The sequence below is a fragment of the Leguminivora glycinivorella genome, chromosome 5 (assembly GCF_023078275.1).
Source record: "Leguminivora glycinivorella isolate SPB_JAAS2020 chromosome 5, LegGlyc_1.1, whole genome shotgun sequence".
NCBI lineage: Eukaryota > Metazoa > Arthropoda > Insecta > Lepidoptera > Tortricidae > Leguminivora > Leguminivora glycinivorella.
In genome coordinates, this window is record NC_062975.1 from 1663752 (window position 1) to 1688224 (window position 24473).

Sequence of the window (24473 nt, forward strand, 5' to 3'; positions counted from 1 at the left end):
AATTAAAACCACGAGCGAAGCGAGTGTTCGAGAATAGAATCCTGAACTTGCGAGTTTTTTATTTTAACACACGAGAAGTAAAATACATTTGCACCCGAGTGTAACACAAAACTTTTCCCCTCACTATAGCGAGGAAACTACAGAGCAAAAAATGCGTTTATCACTGCTTCCAGTAGTTTCACAGGTGGTAAATCATCTTTATTACTAGATTCACCTACTTTTATCAATTTTAAAGCAGTAATTTTGACTTTATGAATTACTTTCCCACTAGTGGATAAAATGCGTACCCGCTGGTATTAAGGACCATCTGTACTGAAAAAAATATCATTATGCATATTCTTCTTATCCACGTTTATCCAAATCCGCTTGCATGTGTTGCGTACGTTTGTTAGAAGAGTTATTACTGGGTACGTAGCCGAATGGCACAAACGCTCACGAAACGAAACGCTCATAGATATCGCTCTTGCGTATTGACGCGACAGAGCCAGACTACCTTCCCGGCGTTTCGTTTTCGTTTCGCGTCGCAGAAATGCCATTTGGCTACGGCACCTGGTTTTATACTGTGTCGTATGGCCCTTCATATGTGTCATTGATAATGTCCAATACAGTCCGATAATAACGTTCTACATAAATTCCGTTTAATTCGGTGTGGAGCATTAATATAAGTTATTGCGGCTATTATTTATTTTGATAAGAGGTTACCTTAATAGGTGTAACGGTGTGATTTAGTTTCAGAAAGATAACAGATGGACGTATTTAATGTGTTATATTTTTCATACCAATTAAGTTATTTTTGGTGCGTGACATTGTAGTTGTACAGTCAGCCAAAAAGTGGTTTTCACTTTTCGACCTTATTAAATTAATTATTATTGAAATAGAGTCGAAAAGTGGTAAACCATTTTCTTGGCTGACTGTACCTAAACTTACCAATAGGTAGGTGGGTATTTTTTAAGCTTATCATTTGTTTGATTAATAATATCAAATAAACAAACAATTATAAGGAAGTGATAGTACATATTTTTAAATTAAAGGAAAAATGAAAAAATTCACGCTCGCAGACCTTTCTGCATAATAAAAAAAAAGAAGTGCTTATAAACCTCGAAAGAATATCAACTGTTATTTTTTGAAAGAAAAATACTTTAATTCTCTTGAACATAGATAAGTTTCAAAAAATTGCAGTGTGGTCCTTATCAATGGACCCCCATTAAGTAAAGTTATTTAGAAAAATTAGCTCAAATTCAGCTTCAGCTTGATAACTTGATAACTGACGTAAAAGAATTAATCGAATATTATTGCTTTCAATTGACGCGGCGCTGAACTATCATTGAGCATTAAATATCCTACATCGTTTGTTTTTCTATCTACCTTTTAACTAGTATTTCTTGTCTAGTGGTATTATATCTACCGGCGGCGGTCTCGGAAACTCTAACAATTCGCTGAAATTTGGTTTGTGGGAGTTTTCGGAGGCGAAAAATCGATCTAGCTTATTCTTAGGTCCCGGGAAATACGAATCTTCTCATAGGTACTGTTTTTAGGTGCGATTTGGCGGCGCGGAAGTACCTATTTCACGGGTAGCCAGATTTACCTTCAGCTTTACTAATTTTTAACCCCCGACGCAAAAACGACGGGGAGTTATAAGTTTGACGTGTCTGTCTGTCTGTGTGTGTGTCTGCCTGTGGCATCGTAGCTCCCGAATGGATGAACCGATTTAGATATAGTTTTTTTTTTGTTTGAAAGATGACTTAGTCGGTAGTGTTCTTAGCCATTTTTCATGAAAATCGGTCCACTATGTCGCGGTCGGGGTTTTTTCAAAATTTAAATTTTTTGGTGCGGAAGTACTTTACGAGTAACTATTACTTACATCTACCTCCAGCTTTACTTATTTTCTAACATTATCACAAAACGAGCAAACGAGCGATTAATCAAAAAGCGGAGCGAACAGACCCATTAATTAAACCCGAGCTTCATGAATTAGGTTTTTTTCCGTGTTTTCGGAACCCTTCTGTTCGAAATATTTCATTGCCGGAAATAATAACATAGCAAGATAATTTCATGTCATTCCTTTGGTGTTTAGAGCTTCAGAGCCAACTTGAAGGTAGCAATGCACGAACGAGAAGTTTCCAAAGTTGCAGAACTTTCCTCATGAGAATTTTCGGTAACTTCTGAGAATGTTCTCGAGAACGAGAATTTATCAGAATACTTAGTAACTTCGTAGTTTATACCATGATTTCGTCGGACTCAGCAAGTCAAGACGTAGTCCCGTGGTAGTGCGCTGGCTTCGTATGCCGATGTTCTCACAGCGATCTTTTTTTTTTATTTATATTTTGACATGACCAAATCAAGATCAATCAATCAATCAAGGAATAATAGTTCGGTACCCAATTTAAAAAAGTCTGGACTAAAACTGATGTGAAGTCTGAAAGTCGAAATGTTCCCTGAAGTATAGTGAGAATTTAAGCAACTTATTGGTAACTTATCACTAGTAATAGACAATATTATATGTACGAGTATAATAACATATAGTTTTATATTAAGCCCAGTTAAACTTTATTTCAAGTATATTCTCTCGTTTAAACAATAAATTTCATGTTGCAGGAATGTTCTGCGAACATTCTCAAGAATGTTTCCGCTTTTTGGGAATGTTCTGCAATTTCTCCATTACTATTTGAAGGCAATGTTTCTATATTAGCCTGAGGAGTCTTAAGCTCTGATTTCCTAGGATTCAACGGCCGCTATAAGATCAACAAAAAAATTAAAACCGTGCACCAAACTAACTGTTTCTGTTTAGCCCGATGGTTAGATATTATACAGTATGAAAAATGCATTTTATTTATGTTTTACAATTATTTCAGTGTGTTTTGCATTTATTTCGTAAATTTAACTCAGATAAATCGTTATAATTTACAATCTGACAATATGTTCTCTACTCGCGCTTGACCGCGTGCATACGCGAGACACCCACCGTTGCCTAGCAACAGAGAGTACAACAGATCAAAATATTTAAATGAATGAAAAATAAGTAAAAAATTATCACGACGCTCGTTTTTTCTTTTTTTGTATGAATAGGTAGACGTTTGACCACGATCACACCTGATGGTACGTGACCCCCTTACCTATCTTGTTGCACAATGTACTATTATGCTATTATTATTTATGTACCTATAGTTACAATTTACAAAAGAACGATGAGATCCACTGTCGCTTCCATAGGTTTTCAATCAGGTGGGCTATGTGCTTATTTGTCACCAATATGGTCATCATCACACAATTATCATCATCATATCAGTCCTTTATCGCCTACTGCTGAGCATAAGCTTCTCTTCTAGTACGCCACTTCTTCCGGTCCTGCACCGATAGCACGGTCGCGCGATAAACGTTAAAACATCGGGCCGTCCCTATCGCACTATTTGTAAGTGCGATAGGGACGGCCCGATGTTTTGCCTGCCTGGGCTAGTCCGGATATCGTCGACCCAACGAGCCAACGGATGCCAGATATAGATATAGATACTAAGAATATGCCACTACAGGAAAAACTGCTACAGTTAGTCAGTTACCTGTTAACGATACCGACTAAAGTGTCAAACTTTCTGTATAAAAGTAATGTTCACAAACTTATAACAACTTTGGGACAGCTGATACTCAAGTTTTGTTCCGTTGTGATTATCTCTCAGTTGTGATGACAAGTATCATGATGATGTAGTATGATGGTAGGTGGTATACAAGATAAAAGAAGACTAAATAATTATGTAACGAGTAGTATGATAGTCGGTAAGTAGCAAAGTCATAACTCCATATAGACAGATAAAGTCTAAGAAAAAAACGTACCTCGTCAGTACCATACAGAAAAAGGTACGGTGGCCTAGATGCCATTACACCTTTGGGGTACGCTCAGCTAGATGGCGCTAATATTAATATTTGACATTTGAACAAATATCAAGCTAAGAATATGGTTCAAAAGTTCTAAGCCTGTGTCAAGAGATGACAGTCTATGCACTGTGATTGCACATTTTACTTCGACAGTAACTCTCTATAATACTCGATCCTCTTTGGTAAGTAGGTATACAGATAAAAGAAGTTACCAAGCCGATAAAGTTCGTTTCCCCCTTTCTATCACACCAATACGTCGGAAAGGGACAAATGAAATTTATCGGCTTCGTAACTTTTGTGAACGTTTATGAATAAGGGGGTAAATTAAATATGTAACGAGAACAATGTATGTATGTAAGAAAAAGTGTAATCAAAGAAATATTTTATAAATATCAAAGTCACCGAAAAGTCACTAAAACGATTACGTTTATATTAAGAAAGCTGTCGTTCTTCAAAGTTTTTTACTAGCTTGATTGAGTGCCCCACTGCTGGGCAAAGGCCTCCCTTGCTTCTTCCACTCGGCCCTGTTATTTGTGTAACACTGCCATACCGGGTAATGTGAGTCCAAGTTCTATACATGCAGAGGCGGCTGGTGAAAATTTCTGCTAGGCAACACCAAAGCAAAAAGAAACCTATCTTAACATTAGGTACTTTACTAGTAATCAATTTTAGGCAAGCCGGTGGGAATTGGCTTGTATGGACCAGCCGCTATTGATACATAGGTATATAAAGAATTCTATTCCATAATCACGAGTCAATCTTTATTTAGTTTAACAAATTATTGATAATGATAGTACATTAAAACATGATAAATAATAAACTAAAACTAACTTAAATTATAAATATTTCAAAAGTACTTACATAATATATAAAGAAAATGTCTTGTGTACAGATATCCCGGTCCGGGGCCAGGCGAGTGGTGCTCCAGCAAGCCACGCCAGCGATGGCCGGCAGGTTCCGCTGCGAGGTGTCGGCGGACGCGCCTACCTTCCACACAGAGATCCGCTCCGCTCCACTAGAAGTTGTCGGTAAGTCAAATAGTGGATACCCCCCTCCCATAGTGGATACCCCCTTTCCCAACCAGAGATCGGAATTTTGTGCAACATACTTAGTGACTTACGTCATTTTAATGACTTTTAGTATGAGATGATGCACAAAATTCCGATATCTGAGGGGGGACTGAAATCTTCTCGAGTCTGAGGCGTAGGATTAGAGCCGGTGTAGCTTTATTACGCAGTGGCTTGCGTGGGCGACGGTCGCACGATGGTCGCGCGACGGCGATGCGACGCATACGAAATCAAACCTTATCGATATGGAAGCAGACGATGCGATGGCGACAGTCGCGCGACCGTCGCCCACGCAAGACACGGCGTTACACGTTCATATGCGCATTGTCATAATGCGCATGAAGTAATGCATACGAAAAATTTGCAAGTTTTAATTTTATAATTTTACTGGGGGACTTTAATATTAATATGTTAAATGAAAATGAGGTAAGTGCACAAAAATTATCGAACTTTTTACGCTGTTTTAACCTAAAGCAATATGTTAATCAGCCTACTCACTTCACTGCTCACAGTAGTACACTTTTAGACTTAGTTTGTACTGATGCGCCAGTTTGTGCCACTTGCGTAGACTATATTCCGGATCTCAGTGCGCACGCATTTGTAACATGCAAGATAAACATAAAAATGGAAAAACCGGCTCCCAAATGTATCACATATAGACCGCTTAAGCAAATAAATATGACTGATTTTGATCGTGATTTGCGCCTTATTAAGTGGGAAGATATAATTACTTTGCCCACTGTTGGCTCGATGGTACAATTATTTAATTTTTATCTAATCTCCCTGTTTAACGTTCATTCTCCTCGTAAAACAACCTGCATAAAGCCGCGGGACAGTCCATGGATTACTCAAACAGTAAAGAAGATGATGAGTCTACGGAACGAAGCTCACAAAAGGTATAAGCGTACGGGTTTGGAGGCGCATAAGCAGTATTATAAGGATTTCAAACATTTAGTCACCGCTGCTTTGTGTAATGAAAAGCGAGCATATTTCTCTCAAAAAGTCAACTGTCACTCTAAAAATTCAAAAGTTTTATGGAAAAACCTAAAAAATGACATTTTTATTGATCAAAATAAACAGCTAGCAAGCCATTTTAATGACCCAAATATTATTAACCAACATTTTCTCAATATACCTAATAATAATTCAATACCACTTAGTCATCTCACTTATTTTGAGTACCATAGATTTAGTTCTTCTCAGTTTTCTTTAAAACCCGTAACTGAAAGCCAAGTTTCAAAAATAATTAAGAGTCTCAAATCTAACGCTCAGGGAATCGATGCAGTTACACTGGAAATGATAACTCTTACTTTGCCTCATACTTTGGAAGCTATTACATGTATAGTCAACACGTCTATTTTAACTTCTGAGTTTCCCGATGCCTGGAAGGTTGCCGTGGTGCGCCCCATTCCCAAGATCCGTGAGCCTACTCAAATTAAAGACTTAAGACCCATAAGTATATTACCTTGTCTCTCTAAAGTCCTAGAAAAAGTGGTTTGTCAACAATTAACTGATTATTTAGAAAAAATAACATATTACCAGTATATCAGTCAGGCTTCCGCAAGAACATTGGGACGGCCACAGCACTGCTCGACGTTACTGATAATATCTTGGCAGCTCAGGACCGGGGACAAGGTACCATTCTAACATTATTAGATTTTTCTAGGGCTTTTGATACGATAGATATTTCGCTCTTGTTGTCAAAGCTGTCATACTACGGGTTTGAAATGGACAGCTTGAAATGGTTCGCAAGTTACTTAAGTAATCGGAGCCAGCTAGTGGAATTGCAAGCCTCCAATGGCAGGGCAATTGTGTCCGAAATACTTCCGGTTACAAGAGGCGTGCCGCAAGGCTCTATTTTAGGTCCAGTTTTGTTTATATTATACAGTCGTGACATAATACAGGCAATTAAACATTGTAACTACCATATCTATGCCGACGACTTACAGCTTTACGTCCCGTGTAGTTTGCATAATATAGACTCAGGAATTCGAAAGTTAAACGAAGATCTTGAGCGCATTGCTGGATGGTCACAATCAAACGCACTTACTCTAAACCCTCTAAAGTCTAAATTCATGTTATTGGGTACAAAAAAACAAGTACAGAGGATGTCTGAAAGTAATTTTGAAGTGCGCATCAACGGTAATGTCCTGGAACGTGTTGAAGAGACTAGAAACCTGGGGCTTCTTATGGACGAGGAACTAAGGTTTGAAAAACATGTGCTCTGTGCGGTCCGAAATTGCTTTTATAGACTTAAGCTACTTTATAGAATAAGATACTTCCTTAGTATTGAGCTTACGGTGAGGTTATGCGATGCACTTGTTCTTTCACAGTTTGATTACTGCGATACGGGTGCCCTCTATTTCGCCTATCATTAATTCGCATAATTTAAATTCGCATAACAGATTTGGCATAACATAATTGTTCATAACATTGAATAAGCATAGTATTAAAAATGCATAATTCTTATTTCGCATAACAATGAATTTGCATAATTGAAATTTGCATACTATTATTTCGTATAACTTTAATTATCCTAAAATGAATTGCCATACCTACTAACTGTATGGAGAAAGCGATTGGATCAATCAGGGGCTGATTTTCCAATTTCGAGCGCTCGATTTTGAGTGTTTAATTTTATACTGTCTCACTTATTAAGCATGAAAAAAATAGGGGTAAGTAAGGTACAGCGGGGCAAATCTCGGGTGGGGGGCAAATGTAACTGGTCAATTTCTTCCATGTTTTACAATGTTTGCATTATTAAAAAAAAACTTTATTTTTAAGAAGCATACATGCATTTATAAACTTATCTGCTAATCTTAAATTAAAAAGATTATTTGAGGTAAGGAGTCTTTATTTTATTTATACATTACTTATTAAGATTTTTCGTTTTTCATAAGTGTTTTTCAGAAAATAGAATGTCTACCAGTTATGTAGTAAGCGTGTTCAGTGGGTACATGTAATAATGGAATAATAGAAATAGTGTAGTAATGGAAAAAATTGATTAGTTACAATTGCCTTTTAGTCTAGATTTGCCCCGCTGTACCTTACTAAAGAAATTGAAAATGGATAGTATTTAATAAATAATATTATTTCATCGTTCAGATTTTCGCTGATCGCACGTGCCGATACTGATACCCGAGCAAGCGGAAGATTCCAATATTGAACCGCGAGCGTAGCAAGTGGTTCAAAAAGTGGAATCTTGAGCGTTGCGAGGGTTTCAAGGCACATTAACCTTCGTACGGCACGTTAAACATTGCCACCGAGTTTGAAAACCAAATTTTTCACCACCCCAACACGAACAAAATACTGACTATAAAACATCAATATTTATGATTCTTCAATATTTATGATTCAAAATATCATTTATAGGTAAAATTCTATCAGCTAGCTTAAGACATCAAGTTAAAATTTGTATGAAATTACTTTGCACTCTTGTGGATAAAATGCAATTTTGCTATCCGTTTTCGAACAGAAAAGTAAGCCGTTACCCGTTAGTGTGGTGAAATAGTACATTACATCAGAGGCCGGGAAAATGAGGATTTCCGGCCAAGTGGGTATATATACGGATAGGGATACGAGGCCGGGAATCCGTTTTCACGCCGAGGCATGTATAGTGCTTTTCTCAAACATACAATGAAATAAAAAAAAATTCTCTAAAGGACAATATTTTATAAAAAAAAGTTACTTTGCAGGCCTAGGCCTAAAAAATAATATGAAATCCCTTTACAGTCCCCTCGAGTTGTTGCGCCCAAAAAGCGATACTTCCCAGCCCATTTTAAGGAACGTAAAGACAATATTTCATTGCATGTTTGAGAAAATATAATTTTCTTGTATGCCATTTAAACATTCTACGAAACAAAGTTATGCTTATTATACTTATACCAATTCATCGTTATAACAATTTACATTATGCGCATTAGCATTATACGAAATCTGTTATGCGAAATAATGATATGCGTATTAAACGTTATGCGTAATAAACGGTATGCCAATTCATATTAGGAGTATTCAGTTATGCGAATTAATATAGACCCCTGCGATACAGTATATGGGCCACGCCTTCTGTCGCGTACTCAGAGATTAATACAAAGAGTGCAAACGCCTGTGCGCGTTATTGTTTTGATATCCCTCCACGAGCGCATGTAACGCCATATTTAAATAAGAACTCCATTCTAAAAATGTCCACGCGGCAAAAGATCCATTTAGCGTCGCTTATGTTCGGCATTGTTCACCATCAGATACCTTCGTACCTTTACGATAAGCTGACATGGGCGCACAACTCCAGATCCTCAGAGGTTAGGACGTCTAGGTACCTGCAACTTGTCTGTCCTCGTCATCACTCAGCGGCCTTTCGTGGTTGTTTCCAGTACGCTGGTATGAAGATAGATAGATAGATAGATAGATAAATTCTTTATTCAACCACAAACTTACATGCTTTGCAACACAAAACAAAATAAAGAAAGACGAAATACTAAAAAGACTTAACATAACATTATACAATAATTAGGACACTTATTAATTTAACTGAAGTATTGGTCGTGGAATGTCAGTTGTGGTATAGAATAGGCGCTGACTCAGCATACATGCTACGGAAGCCGCAGCGCTGATCTTCCGTCAGAACCTTATAAACTTAATACTAAGGGAACGACCTAGTGCAGCGCAAGTCGATATATATTATATTTATAGAGTGTACGAGTAGATAATAAATAAGCAAAATATTATTACAAGTATATAATGTTCATTAAACGCAATAAGAGTAAAGTAGGTATGTGAACAGAATAGGAATGATATTACAATGTACAATGATTAGTTATCGGTAACAGAATTATAATCATGATGTGGAAATATAAAGGACAAATGGTGAGCGAGATGGGGTTACATTTTAAGAACTTCTTTTCTGAGTTTCTAATAAGTGTTGTCGTAACTTTGTTTTAAAATGAACTTTATTCTTTAGTATTCGTAGTGGTGGAGGTATGTTATTCCAACATTTTGTAGCGGAGTACTTAAAACTTCCCCTAAAAGCAGCGGTACGGTATTTTTGAGGCTGTAGCATCATAATACGCGGAGCCCTTACCGAGTGACAACTTCTATTTGTTAACCAAATTAGTTTTTCGTGTAGGTACCTTGGGGTCTGAGAGTTTATTACATCAAACAGTAAGCATGCCAACATTAATTCCTGACGTGGTAGCATTTTTAGACAATTGCCCTTATTTAAGAACGGAGTGACATGAGTCCGCGGAGGAATATTGTAGCAGAACCTGGCACATGCATTTTGGACCCTCTGAATGCAGCGCTGCGAGCGGGACAAGAGGCAAGGTCCGTATACAGTGATGCAGTAATTTAATTTCGACAGAATAAGAGCCTCGCATAATCTCACTCGCAGATCGACACTCAGAAATTCCCGCACGTTGTATAAAACTTTTAAGCGGTACATACAATACTGAAATGTTTCAGTTATGTGATTTTCGAAGCGTAGGTTGCTATCCATTAAAAGCCCGAGGTTCCTCGCCTCGGCAACTCGAACCACATTCATACCATTCATTTCTAGTACAGGATTGAAGGCTGTAATGAGATTTGTCTGATGCGCTGAACCTAGAATCATATATTTTGACTTAAGGGGTTTAGAACCAGGCAGTTTTCTGTTGCCCATTCTGAAATGCGTTTTAAATCAGAGTTAATTTTAGTGACTGCTGAGTCAGTGTCCTGGGGAGAGAAAGAAAAATAAATTTGCAGGTCGTCAGCATATAGTTGGTATTTACAATGATGAATGCATTTGACGATGTCGGTACTATATAATATAAAGAGCAAGGGTCCCAAAATAGAACCTTGCGGAACGCCTCTTGACACAGATATTGGCTCTGATGATGTGGAGCTACCGTCACTGCGAGTTAGTTTTACCAGCTGTTTCCTGTTCTTGAAGTAACTCTCAAACCATCTGATAGTGCGGGGTTCAAAACCATAATAATGAAGCTTTGCCAAGAGTAGTTGAACATTGGTGCAGTCAAAGGCTCTCGAGAAATCAAGAAGCACCAAAACAGTTCCTTTACCTAGATCTTGGGCCGAGAGAATTTCATCCACGACATCGGTAAGCGCCGTACTCGTGCTACGGCCACGCCTAAAGCCCGACTGCATATCAGGTAGAATGTTATTATTTTCTAGGTACTTGGATACTTGGTCATAAACTACTTTTTCTAGAATTTTGGATAAATAAGGCAATATACTTATAGGTCGAAAATCGTTTAGATCTTTGGGATCGTTTGTTTTAGGAATAGGACGTACTACAGCTGTTTTCCATATTGATGGAACAGTCGAGGTAGTAATTGAGCAATTTATCAAATCAGTAATAACACCCAAGGTGCGTGGAAGCGTTAACAAAATCATATCAAAATTAATACCATCATAACCTATGGCGTTAGACTTAGTGTAGAGTATTATTTTACTGACAACGCTAACAGTCACTGTAGATAATTGGAAGGATGAGTTACAATATACATTATTCTCAAAATACATTATGCTGTCGTGGTTAGGTACATTATTACCAGGAACGTCTAAAAAGGTTTTATTCATAGCCGTAGGATCATCAAACTGTTTTGGTACCTCTGCTTCGGTTTTGAAATTGGGCAAAACATTTGTTTTAAGATTTTTCCAAAGGAGTTTAGGGTGGTTAAGATTAAGATTAATGTTTTGATTAAAGTAAGACTTTTGTTCGAAATGTAAGCTGGTATTTACTAGATGTTTCAAGTTCTTATAATTAGTTTTATCTTGATCAGATTTGGTGAGTCTATACTTTCTTTGAGCCTTATTACGGAGAGTCATCATGTACCGTACGTTTGGAGTTAGCCAAGGTTTGGAAGATGATTTTATGACTTGCTTACGCATAGGAGCGTAGGTATCAAATAACTGTAGAATTTTTTCATTTAATAATGACACTTTAGCCTCAAGGTTAGTCAAGGTATTGATGTAACCCCAGTTAATAAGGGCAACATCTTTATCAAACTTATTAATATCTATATTTTTTAATGATCGATTCATAATGATTTTAGGTTTAGGTTTTAGGCATTTTACTGTTAACTCGACAAACACTAACGCGTGACCTCCTAATTCCACTACATGGTCAATCTCAGAATTATGTACACTAGCATTTGTACATATGAGATCAATAAGAGTGGCACTGTTTTCTCTAAAGTGAGTTGCCCCTAGATCTGGAATGACTTGCCTCCACCAATCCGTTCGCTGAAGTCGTTAACTGGTTTTAAGTCAAACTGTCGTGCGCACTTTTTACAAATTCAAACGGAAACTTTCACGTAGCATGTCTTTCACTTACACATTTATACATTCTCACTCACTTATACATTTTCACTATACGAGTACCTACCTACTTTGTTTTCTGTGGCAAAAATTTAAATTTTGAACTGCGGTTCACTAACACAGTTGGTATTGTTGTCCTACCGTCAAAATATTTTATAAATTCTTCTGTTTTTTTTTTTGTAACGGCTGTTGTGTTTCTTATTTTTTATAATTTGATTTTGTATGTTTATTTTAATTATTCTTTTGTTTTTTTTTCTTAATTGTTTTTATGTGTCGTTGGCGTACGTGCCGCCACTAAACCTAGGTCCTCACAGAAAACCAGCGCTGCGGGTTGCCGTGGCACCATGCTGAGTGAGGGTCCTATTTAGCGTCCATTGTATGTTTTGTTTGCATGCCTTCTTCTTTTTGTGTGTACCATGTTGTGACGTTAAGTAAATAAATGAATTCTATTCTATTCTATTCTAAAAAAATAAATATTTTGATCAGTGTGGTGTGCTAGAGCAGACGATACACACGATATTAGGAAGTCCCACTCTGCGCCGCTTGAAATTGTCGTGAATTGAAATGTGGACAAATATTCCTTCAAGACCGTGGTGTGTGTTGCGACAACACACGCTAATTTAAGTTGTTATTCTAAAATTTTGTCCTACCTGTTTATACAAGTCTAAGGTCATATTTCAATTTATTATACTTAACATTTTTCAGTCTTACCCCCTTATTCATAAACGTTCACTAAAGTTATAAAGCCGATAAAGTTCGTTTGTCCCTTTCCGACGTATTGGTGTGATAGAAAGGGACAAACGAACTTTATCGACTTGATAACTTTAGTGAACGTTTATGAATAAGTGGGTTAATATTTGGGTCATTCTACGAGACAGCGATTTTTGTCTTATTCCTCTGTCCTTTTTTATTTTTGAAATTTGACCAATAAGGACATACTCTTGTGACAATAGATTTATTTTTAGACATAACTATGGTTTTAACCCATATTTTTGTGAACTCATTCATAAAATAAATTCATTTTAACTTTTTGGTCCAGAGGAATAAGAAATTTAGGCCCAGAGGAATAAGATAAGTCAGGATAGGTTAACAAAAATGTTAAAAGACCGTATATTTATAAATTATATATTGTACTTTTGTTCACAAAACTATGAAAAAAGTATTCTAGAATATTTTTTTATTTATTTTTATTAATAACATTCAGACTGTAAATGCACTAGGTGCTAAAAAGATCTAAATTTTTTTTATTAATATTTTTAAAAAGATCTAAGTTTTTTTTATTAAGGTACTTTAAAATATAGGAAATCACTTGATAACTACTCTTCTTTTTGAAAGTCAGTGAAGAAAAACAAGAAAAATTTAGAAAATTCTTATTCCATTGTCCAAAATCCATAGGAATAAGGGACAGAGGAATAAGAAATTATCGAAAAAAAACCAATGATTCATAATGTGTATATACAACGCGGCTGTCGTTAATAATATGAATAGATAGTACGTAAAGCAATTAATTAAGCAAAAAAGTACATTTTTAAAAGTTACACAAATCCCAAAAAATCGAACAGAGTAATAAGAATGATACCTGAACCACGGACAGAGGAATAAGATATTTACCTTCGTAATTCCGGAGCCACGTGCAACAGCCGACACTTCCACCTCGTACCACGTTCCGAGCGCGACTGATTATTCCCCGCGGGGAGAAGTTTGTCTACAATCTTCAATACGTTTACGATACAGGCGAATAAAACCCGCACCAGAGAAATAAGAATTTTGTCGCGGACATCTCTTATTTCCTAAATTTTAAATACAAAATTATAGATAAAAAAATACTTGTTAAATTTTAGTAATGTAGTAACTAATAATGTATCCATGTACTCAATCAAAATATTCGGTAAGTTGACTGAATTGAAGTTATCATCACATGTTTAGAGAAAAATGGAGAACGGACACGACAGAGTAGTAAGAATAACGGATATATTTTTTTAATATAAAAAATTACAGTAACAAACAGAGTTAAGTAGAAATCCCTGTAGCAAACATCGCTAGCTACATAGTAGAACAACTGCTTAAAATTTAATAATTTCGACCTTTAGAAACTTGAATTAAGGGAAAACGTTTCACAAACATTTTTCAAACTCCAACTTACCTGCGGCTGAAATCCGTAAATTTTTAACATCCAATTATCAATGAGAAAATGTTTCTTATGTACACAATGGGGCTAAAGAAAACTGTAGAATCCTGGCCAAGGAATGTAAAGAGAAAATGAAGGGTTATTCGCAGATGGTCTAGAACGCAAAATGACTAGTGTAATATCGCTATTAATCTATGTACATCGCAATAGGTCTAGAACGCTAAATGCCTACAATATTTTTTTCCGTTTTATCTTCACTTATCCACGATAAAGCGATAGATCTGTGCAGGTTTGAAGATACCTAACGAACCTAACCTACCTAGGTATATATAAATGTGGTAATGTAAAAACCGGTCTAGAGCGTGTCGGGCCACGGTCAGTGTAGAGTTCCGTAGTTTCCCGTATTTTTTCAAAAACTGTTCAACCTATCAAGATCAAAATAATTTTCCTAGAAAGTCTTTATAAAATTCTACTATTGTGATTTTTTATATTTATTAAATAGGCTATTACTGAATCGATGAGCTCCATCTTCGACTCTGTCTTCACTTCCCATCAGGTGTGACTAGGGTCAATCGCCGATCAGTCCATAATAATTTAAAAAAAATTATATCCTGTTACACTTTTTTTTACTTTAGGAGCGATTATTTCCAAAAATATAAATTTTATTTAAAAATGATTTTAGTAAACCCCTATTTAATTTTTAAATACTTTGGGGTTTGAATGAAAAAAAAAATCTGTACATGTACCGGGGGCCGGGAGTACCTTAACAAAACATTTTTTCCCACTATTTATTTTAGCACGGTACCCTAACAAGTGGTCAGTTTGCGAAGTAGACTAATAGCGATATTAATATAGACTTAATATTACACTAGTCATTTTGCGGTCTAGACGTTTGAGATGGACCGAAAAAGAAGAGTTAGAAATGAAATTCCGGTTTATAATTGTTGAAGTTACTTAATTCGGACATAAATACCTCGTTAGAGGTACTGTTATTGTTGTTTTGAGTAAAAGTTGGGGAATTACCGCAATAAATTTGCTTTGCGTAAGTAAAGGATTGCGGCTTGGAGATGTAAGGGCAAATGTTGTGCAGACATTGTGGTCGCCGCGGTCTGCCGTACCCGCCTACTTAATTTGTGGTACAGGTATCTCACTTCCCATTCCTTCCAGGATACGTAGCCGAATGGCACAAACGCTCACGAAACGAAACGCTCGTAGATATCTATCTCTATCGCTCTTGCGTATTGGCACGACAGAGCCAGACTTTCGCGGCGTTTCGTTTTCGTTTCGCGTCGCAGAAATGCCATTCGGCTACGGCACCTGGCCCCGTAGCCGAATGGCATTTCTCCGACGCCAAACGAAAGCGATACGCCGCTGGCTCTGTCGCGCCAATACGCAAGCGCGATAGAGATAGATATCTACTAGCCCTTCGTTTCGTGAGCGTTTCGTGAGCGATTGTGCCATTCGGCTAGCCACCCTGGTCTATTAAACATACTAATATTCCTGGCTTGTTAGAGTATAATAATTACTATTGTTGAGATAACAGCTTGAGTTTAACTTCTGCAGTCCTACAGACAACCTTTATCGGTTAAACGGTGTCTATATTAGGTTATTTCTCATTCAGTAAGTTTAGTAATTGATTGGATCTTCACAAGACATTCTGAGACGTAGAAACTTACTTGAAAACAGCTGGCCATATTAGGTTAAAAGGTTGAGGTCATTTGAATGAAATGAATGAAATTATTTATTGCCGGAAATACATTCCATAGATTATTACTAATATTAACATAATAAATTAACTAAATTAAATTAAAATTAATAAAACTAAAACTAAATTAATCTAGTAGGACCCGCGGTTTCGGACCACCGTTGTGGTTTCGAGTGCGGGGTGAGGGGTCGGGGATTTATTAGCATGTCCTCTGCTTACTCCGTTTGGGAAAACAGGTGCGACTCCCAGAAACAAACGATGTACAAGAGAAAATGGAAAGATTTGATCGTGCATATATGTGGCAAAGCATTTTTATAAAAAATGTATCTAGATCCTAATACCTATCACAATTTTATCTCAATCATAACAAAAATTATTACTTTTTCTGGAATTTCTACTTTGCGTTGTCTCATGTCACCTTTTGACACCTATCGATGATATAATTACATTAGGTAATAACTCTAAAACTGGGGGAATTCCAAAAAGTTTATACCTAATACATTTCGTGGTAAACGATAATTTTATATTATGTTATTATAATTAAATGTGTTAGTTTGTATTTTAATACCTATTTGTAATGTTTACCACGAATAAACGATTTCTATTCTATTTCTATTCTATTTGGGTAAGGTACAGCGGGACAAATCCAAAAATCAGGACGACCGGTCTGGCGCAGTCAGTAGTGACCCTGCCTGCTGCGCCGCGGTCCCGGGTTCGAATCCCGGTAAGGGCTTTTATTTGTGTGATGAGCACAGATATTTGTTCCTGAGTCATGGATGTTTTCTATGTATATAAGTATTTATATATTATATATATCGTTGTCTGAGTACCCACAACACAAGCCTTCTTGAGCTTACCGTGGGGCTCAGTCAATCTGTGTAAGAATGTCCTATAATATTTATTTATTTATTAAATATCGACTGGGGGGAAAATGTAACTGGTCCATTTTTCCATGTTTTACAATGTTTACATTATTAAATAGAGTGTCCAGCTGTACCTTATTTTAAAGTGATCGGTTTCCTTATCTTACAGCGTATTTACTCTTAAATCTTACTGAAATACATCCGGAACAGATCTTAACCGAACCAAATCCTCGCCTAATGAGTAATTAAGTTAGCTTAGGCAGTGATTAGACTTGATCAAAATCATCCATAAACCATGAGGCGTTTACTGATTGTATCTCAAGTGAAACCATTACATATTGCTCACACGTCAGTGTTATACGATTAACGAGTAAGCTTCTCAAATAATCCCCATGTGTATACATTGGGAATTATTTCAGTTCAGTTATAAAAACGTAAGGTAATTACAGTCAATAACACAAATGTGAATATAGACAAAGTATATATGTAATCAGCAGCGGCTGGTCCATACAAGCCGATTCCCACCGGATTGCCTAAAATTGATTACTAGTAAATGACCTATTGGTAATTTAGGTTTTGGTGTTGCCTAGCAGACATTTTCACCAGCCGCCACTGATATGTATACACACCTTAATGTACAGGCAATAAAGTTCTGTATACATATTTTTAGCACTATGTCTGTGTTCATAGCTGTGTTGTTGACTGTACAGCGGGGTAATTTTGACTGGGGGACCAATGCAACTGATCCATGTCTTCCGTGTTTTACAAGCGGGGCCAGGCCGATTTCTTATCGTTTTGTTTATAATTTGGATGTTTAGCTTATTGCAATACGATAAGAAATCTGAATTGAAAGGTCTATTATTTTTGGCTTTTTAGTTTCTCCGTGTTTTGTAACGCGCTTATTTTTGAAGGCGGTTTTATTTTTTGTTAAAAAGTTTATTTATTTGTTGATTTTTAGTGGTTCCTAGTGATATTATATGTATCAGTCCGAATACATGTACAGTAGTGAAAGAATTATCCTTTAACTCCTAACCATTGAGGAGTTGACCTTCCATCATCAGCTCAGTTGATTTTTAGTGGTTCCTAGTGATATTATATGTATCAGTCCGAATACATGTACAGTAGTGAAAGAATTATCCTTTAACTCCTAACCATTGAGGAGTTGACCTTCCATCATCAGCTCAGCCACATAAAATTATTACCATCAGACGTAAATACTGGTGTACCTTTGAAAAATAGACTAAAAACATTACATGTGCCTATAACATTTGAAGAGTTCCCTCGATTTCTCCAGGATCCCATCATCAGACCCTGACTTGGTGCCAATGGGACCATCTCGGGGTTATACCGGTTCGATCAAAAAAAAAATTTTGAAAATCGGTCCACGATTCTCGGAGATATCGAGTAACATACATACAAAAAAAATAAAAAAAATAAAAATTCAGTCGAATTGAGAACCTCCTCCTTTTTTGAAGTCGGTTAAAAATAGCGCCTACGTGCTCTTTGGTTCAAACATCAAGCTACTTGTCATTTGAGTCGGCAATATATTTGAATCAACAAGTGGATTTTATAAAAACAACCTGACACATATTGTTTTAAACATACGTTTGGCTGATTCAAACGGATAAACCGCAACAAGTCGAACTTGTTAAATTTACAACGCAATTTTCTCTCAGTGCGGTTATCGTCTTCGTCATTTGGTACATTGAAATTTAATGTGTAGGCACTATTCATGAATTCAAGTCAGGTAGGTACATAGTGACCACTGCCAAAAGTGCTGTAAAGAGACGCGAAGGGTCGAGCGTCACCGGTACACCCAAGACATCAATAAACCATGTACCGGTCATAGTACATCTGTGATAATGTCTACGTGTCTTCACTTGGAATTGTATTTGCTTCATGGCAAAAGTAACGATACTAAAGTCCTAAACTGTAGATTTACATCACGCAAAATAGGCACTTAGACGTCAAGTTGCGGAAAACAAGCCCGCGTCTGTCTATTAACCTGCTGTAGATTTATAATAGGTGGAAATATAAAGAATAACCTAACCACAAAAAAAAAAAACCCGACTGCGACATATAATTATTCAGTTTTTTGTATAAAAATTTCAAGATGAACTTCTGGTGGGAAGCTGCCAGAGCTCAACGAGGGTGCGCTCAACGCGCATGTGACACTCCTTGAGTTGCAGGCGTCCATAGGTTAAGGTGACCGCTTTCCACCAGGCGGACCGTGTGCTTGTTTGCCAACGACGTAGTATAAAAAAAACCACTTTTAACGACATCTTAAATTAGTATGTAGGTACTCGTTAGTGACTCAATTTGTGATTTTCTGCTTACTGACATTTTTTTTTTAACAGCCTTTTACAAGTACGGATTACAAAAATATATATAAATCTAGGCCTAGAGTTTCCTACATTACTGGATGGTTAAATTTAAGTAAAAATAGTTAACAAAATTACACATGCAGTAGTTGAGTACACACGCAAGGATGCATCTTATAAAATCTACTTAATGAAAGAATAATACGGTTGACAAGAAAACAGTAGGTAATTGCCGAACCTTGTTCTTAAAACTGGACAAATTATGAGCAAAAATATCAATATTATTAATCGAATTATTATAAAAGTTACAAGTGCGCCTAAAGAAAGAGTTTTTAGCATACTGTGTGCTACAAGAGGAAATAGCGAAAGTAGGTTTACAACGTGAGTGGAACCGAGATAAAATTTAAATAAATCATTATTGTTTAGTTACTTCTATCATTTACATATTTTATAGTTTACATCAGTCCATCTTCCTCATCTCTCATTTATCAATAACTGAAGAAACAATAAACAGCAGCCCTATTTTCGAGCAAATATCCAACGATTTCATCCGCAGCTCCATTCAATTCAGGGAACTCTGAAATCGGAACGGTTCGGTTGCAGTGCAGCAGTGTTTGCTGATTTGTGCTCCGGATCGAAAGCATAATTGGGACCCATGAGTACCTAAGTTCGTCCAAGCTCATCAGTGTAGGTAATTTACTTTTCCCCTCACTAGCTCGGAAACACGTGTTTTGTCCTTTAATACCAGCGGGTAAAAACGCATTTTATCCACTAGTGGGTAAAGTAATTTGACCTTGAATAAAGTCAAATTAACTGCTTTAAAATTGATAAAAGTTGGTGAATCTAGTAATAAAGATGAATTACCACCTGTGGAACTACTGGAAGCAGTGATAAACGTATTTTTGCGTTGTAGTTTCCTCGCTATAGTGAGGGGAAAAGTTTTGTGTTACACTCGGGTGCAAATTTATTTTACTTCTCGTGTGTTAAAAAACTCGCAAGTTCAGGATTCTATTCTCGAACCACTCGCTTCGCTCGTGGTTCAACTATAGGATCCTTTCACTTGCTCGTTTTTCAATTCCACACTCGACGTTAAAATACAACTTTGCCCCCTTGTACTATTATGTGGCCTGTAGTAATCAGTAAAATAGTAAAATCTGTCAGATATTTATATAAAACAATTTATCGTAGGTTGTAATACCCAGCCGTACTTGAAATTCAAGTTTTTCATGTTGATTATTGAAAGCCAGAATATCACTAGGATTAAGCATTCTCAGTATTTATTTTCATTCTTAGGCTAGGTATTTCACAATATGTATATAAAAATAAAATATAAAAACATTTACAAAACAAGATAAAAACATATAACCACACAACACATTATTATTATGCTCCTGAATAACCACATATTTAATTGCACCCACATTTTCATTTGCAAATCAAAAGAAATGGTTATATCTTTTGAATTTAAATACCAGAAATATTGAGGTTATTTACATATTTAAAAATATTCAATTTTCCACAGAAGATGTGTGTAGACTTGTAGTAGTACAAGCAGGTATAGACACGCCCGCGCCTATAGATTTAACTGTAGTCTCAATAGTCTCATCCGAAGCAATTCAATTACAATCAAGCGGATTGTTTCATTTCACGTATATTTTATTCCACGTTTAGTATTCCGCTCAGATTTATTGCAGTGCACATGGCAAATAAATAAAGTCCAGCCAAACCATCTGTCGTAAATTACCTACTAACCCATTTCAGTTTTATGTGATCCTGGTACAACTATTGATCTCTTGATGTTCAGGCCAATTCTAACTTACACTAATTGTATGTCTTTCCCATCACGGAAACCATAGGGTATTCTGGACCTTTGGGAGGCGTGCGCGGAGCCAAAGCCAACACTTAGAGGTCCTTTTGACACTTGACACTGTAATGTAAAGGGTATACCTAGTGGTTGCTTCCAAAAATACGCACTGAGCGTTTCGCTTCGTCATTTATTTTGCGAACCGCCAAGGAGTGGAATGCCCTGCCTGAGTCTGTGTTTCCACATGAGTAGAATCCAGGTCTCTTCAAAGCAAGCGTGAACAGGTATCTCATAGGTAAGCGTGCTCCACCGTAGACTGCATCATTACCATCAGGTGTGATCGTGGTCAAACGTCTACCTATTATACTAAAAAAAAAAGGTTTCCCGTATCATGGGACGCACGCAGAGGCAGCACCCGCCAGGGTGTAAGGACTATTTAGCGTTAAAGGAATCTAAAACAAACTGGGCTATTGGATGAGTGATGGACTAAATACTGGGCTATGGGGCAGACGGTGACTCGCCCCACAAGACCCCTCCCCACTAATAATTATTATCTGAAAGGACAATTTTTAAATATCGGGTTTTCCTATATCCCACAGTCGACTTTCTACGACACCGATGTGAGGAAATTGGATAGTGAAATTCTTAACCCGTCACCAAACAGGAAAGTATTTGGGATATTGAGTTCCAATGGCGGTAGGCGATGGCAACCGGTCACTATGACATTTAGTTTTCTTTCAACCCCTTCATTAATTATAAGAGCACTGAAATTTGAGTAGTTTCATGTGCTCTGCTAACCCCGTTTGAGTACCTATACAGGCATAAGTTTATGAATGCGTGCGCGATACACAGGATAATTCAATTACATCTTTCAGTAATCATTCTAGAAATGAAATTGGGCATTTGAATTGGCTTATTTATAGCGTAATTATGTCAGAGCACGATCTCCAATAGTGGGACGGGCAAAAATAACAGACCCTGAGAGGCAAGTCGGTTTAAATACGGTGAATAATGCTTGGGACCTTATTTCGAGCACGTCTGTTTACGTCCGCTGTACTTAACCCTACGCTGCCTTTACAATATCAAATGGCTTTCATTTCCTCAGATTTGTTCAGGTTCGAGTGTCGGTTGGGAGAGGTCACAAACACTGCTATACGTCGTTAATATCTAAAGTGACAAGGACAGCGTCTTTTCTTGAATTCTTAGCAGGATACATTGATTTATTAAATAAAATAAAATAAAAAAATACGTTTATTACTATAACACAAAAATAGTACAGTAATGGAAAAAAAAAGGTAATATGCAAATTCACTTAAGCTAAGTACATTTTTCGTGCTTGGTAAAAGGATTCAAGTCTCAACAATTAGTTTCCTATATGAGCGTAATTTCATTCACTTTGTCTGTCTCTAAATTATAATTAATATATACGTCTACATGAACTTCGGTTGGAAGATCAAATTGCAGTTACTTTTCCTGAAACTAGGCCTACGCTAAATTTTAAAATTAGTTCTCAATGTGGACTCCAGGCTCCCACGAGCCTTGGCGAATGCCGGGATAATGCAAAAATGATGAATTGACGTCGTTTATATTAAACATGTAAAATCGGGTAGCTCACGTAAAATTGTCGAAGGTAGCTCACGTGCTCAATGAAAATACTCCTCGTTACGGAGCGAAACATGTCGAGTGACCTTCGATAATTATACGTGACGTGAGTCTCACGGTAGTTTTATTATTAAAACGACGTTTATATTTATGTTACTGTAAAATTGGTGATTAATGCATACTAATCGCATTTTCTGCTTGTTACGGAAACTAAAAACGGACATATGTATATCCCTCAAGCAGCTGCTGAAATATTTTGTGGCGGGATAAAAACTGTAGTGAAATTTCCATATCGGCAAATGACAGTTACATTGACGTTCCGCTCGTCTAGCGAGAGCAACCGGCGAAAATAACGAGCTGCTGGTCTGTTATTCTTGTGCGCCATGCCACGAACAACCAAGATAATTTGACCTCTAGATGTGTAAAAGCAATGGTTAAGAGGCTAACTAAATAGTGTTATTTAAGCAGTTTTTGTAAAAAATCGACCCATAAGTGGAAAGTCTCATCGGTATTTTACAGGTCGTACCTACTTTGGGGAGTGTGCTCAAGATCTGCACGAGCTTATTCCCTCGTGTCCATTCTACCATTGGACTTTTTGACACACGGCCGGTTTCCGGTCACTTGGTAATATTCCAATTGGCACGAAGCGCTTCTTTTTTTCTTATACGCACTGCCACGGAGTGGAATTCCTTGCCAGCGTCTGTATTTCCCACCTCATATAATCCAGCAAATTTCAAGTCAAGGGCGAACACTGTGAACAAGCACCTTCTGGGCGAGCTCGCTCCATCGTATGCCACTTCTTCGCCTCGGCTAGTGGCCACGAGTAAGCCAAGCTCATTTATAGTTAATGATAAAAAAATATATGTAGTATAATCTGATTTGCATCTGCAGGATCACTTTATAGTGGTTCTTCTGACTTTACGCTCAGCCCAGCGTTGGAATGCGTCCAGCTTTAGTGCAGCGCGGCGATTCGTTATACTGCCCGTTTTTGCAGGTAGCCCACAATGTTAATGCTACTGTTCTTTTAGGTACCGTTGGCCTGCAGCCAGAAAGTCACAACTTCGGTACAAATGACATCCGTTTCTTCGTATCTGATGGTAAAACGTGTTTCAAACATTGTACGTAACTCCTTGGGAGTCGACAACTGGAGTAGCAAAGATAATGGAGTTTATTATCAAATAAAATTTTGGTGTCACAGGACATTTTTTTTTTAAAGTTTGAATAGGTAGACGTTTGACCACGATCACACCTGATGGTAAGTGATGATGCGGTCTAAGGTAGAGCACGCCTATCTATGAGATACCTATTTACTCTTGCTTTAAAGAGACCTGGATTGGATTTAATACAGACTCAGGCAGGGCATTCCACTCCTTGGACATTTTCGCCATCAACATTTTAGAACCTTAGTTGACAATTTGATACATATTTTTGTACTGATTTTCTTCTTCTTCTTCCTACCCTTGTCCCACGTTATATGGGGTTGGTACAACTCGTCATCATCTTCCATTCCTCTCTATATTTCGTCATCTCAGCGCTCACTTCCTTCTTTCTCACATCCTCTTTCACATGATCCATCCATCGTTTTTTGAATTTACCCCTCCCTCTCCATCCCTCAACATTTATCTCTAAGATTATTTTGCCTATATGAGATTCATGCCTTCTCATTAAATTTTACTTCACTGACAACATACATAAATACAATCACGCCTGTTTCCCAGAGGGGTAGGCAGAGATCACGGATTCACTGACGTATATTAAAATTGTTAAATATTAACCACTCTCGCTATCTAACAGAGTTTGAACTG

General features: G+C 37.1%; 1 protein-coding gene across 1 annotated transcript in view; it reads left to right on the forward strand.

The window, feature by feature from the left end:
• Positions 1–24473, forward strand: part of LOC125226173 — a 168995-nt gene that overhangs the window by 106210 nt on the left and 38312 nt on the right. The window contains exon 4 of the mRNA XM_048130086.1: positions 4760–4895. Coding sequence (XP_047986043.1) covers positions 4760–4895 — 136 coding nt within the window. The remainder of the gene's footprint in view (positions 1–4759; positions 4896–24473) is intronic.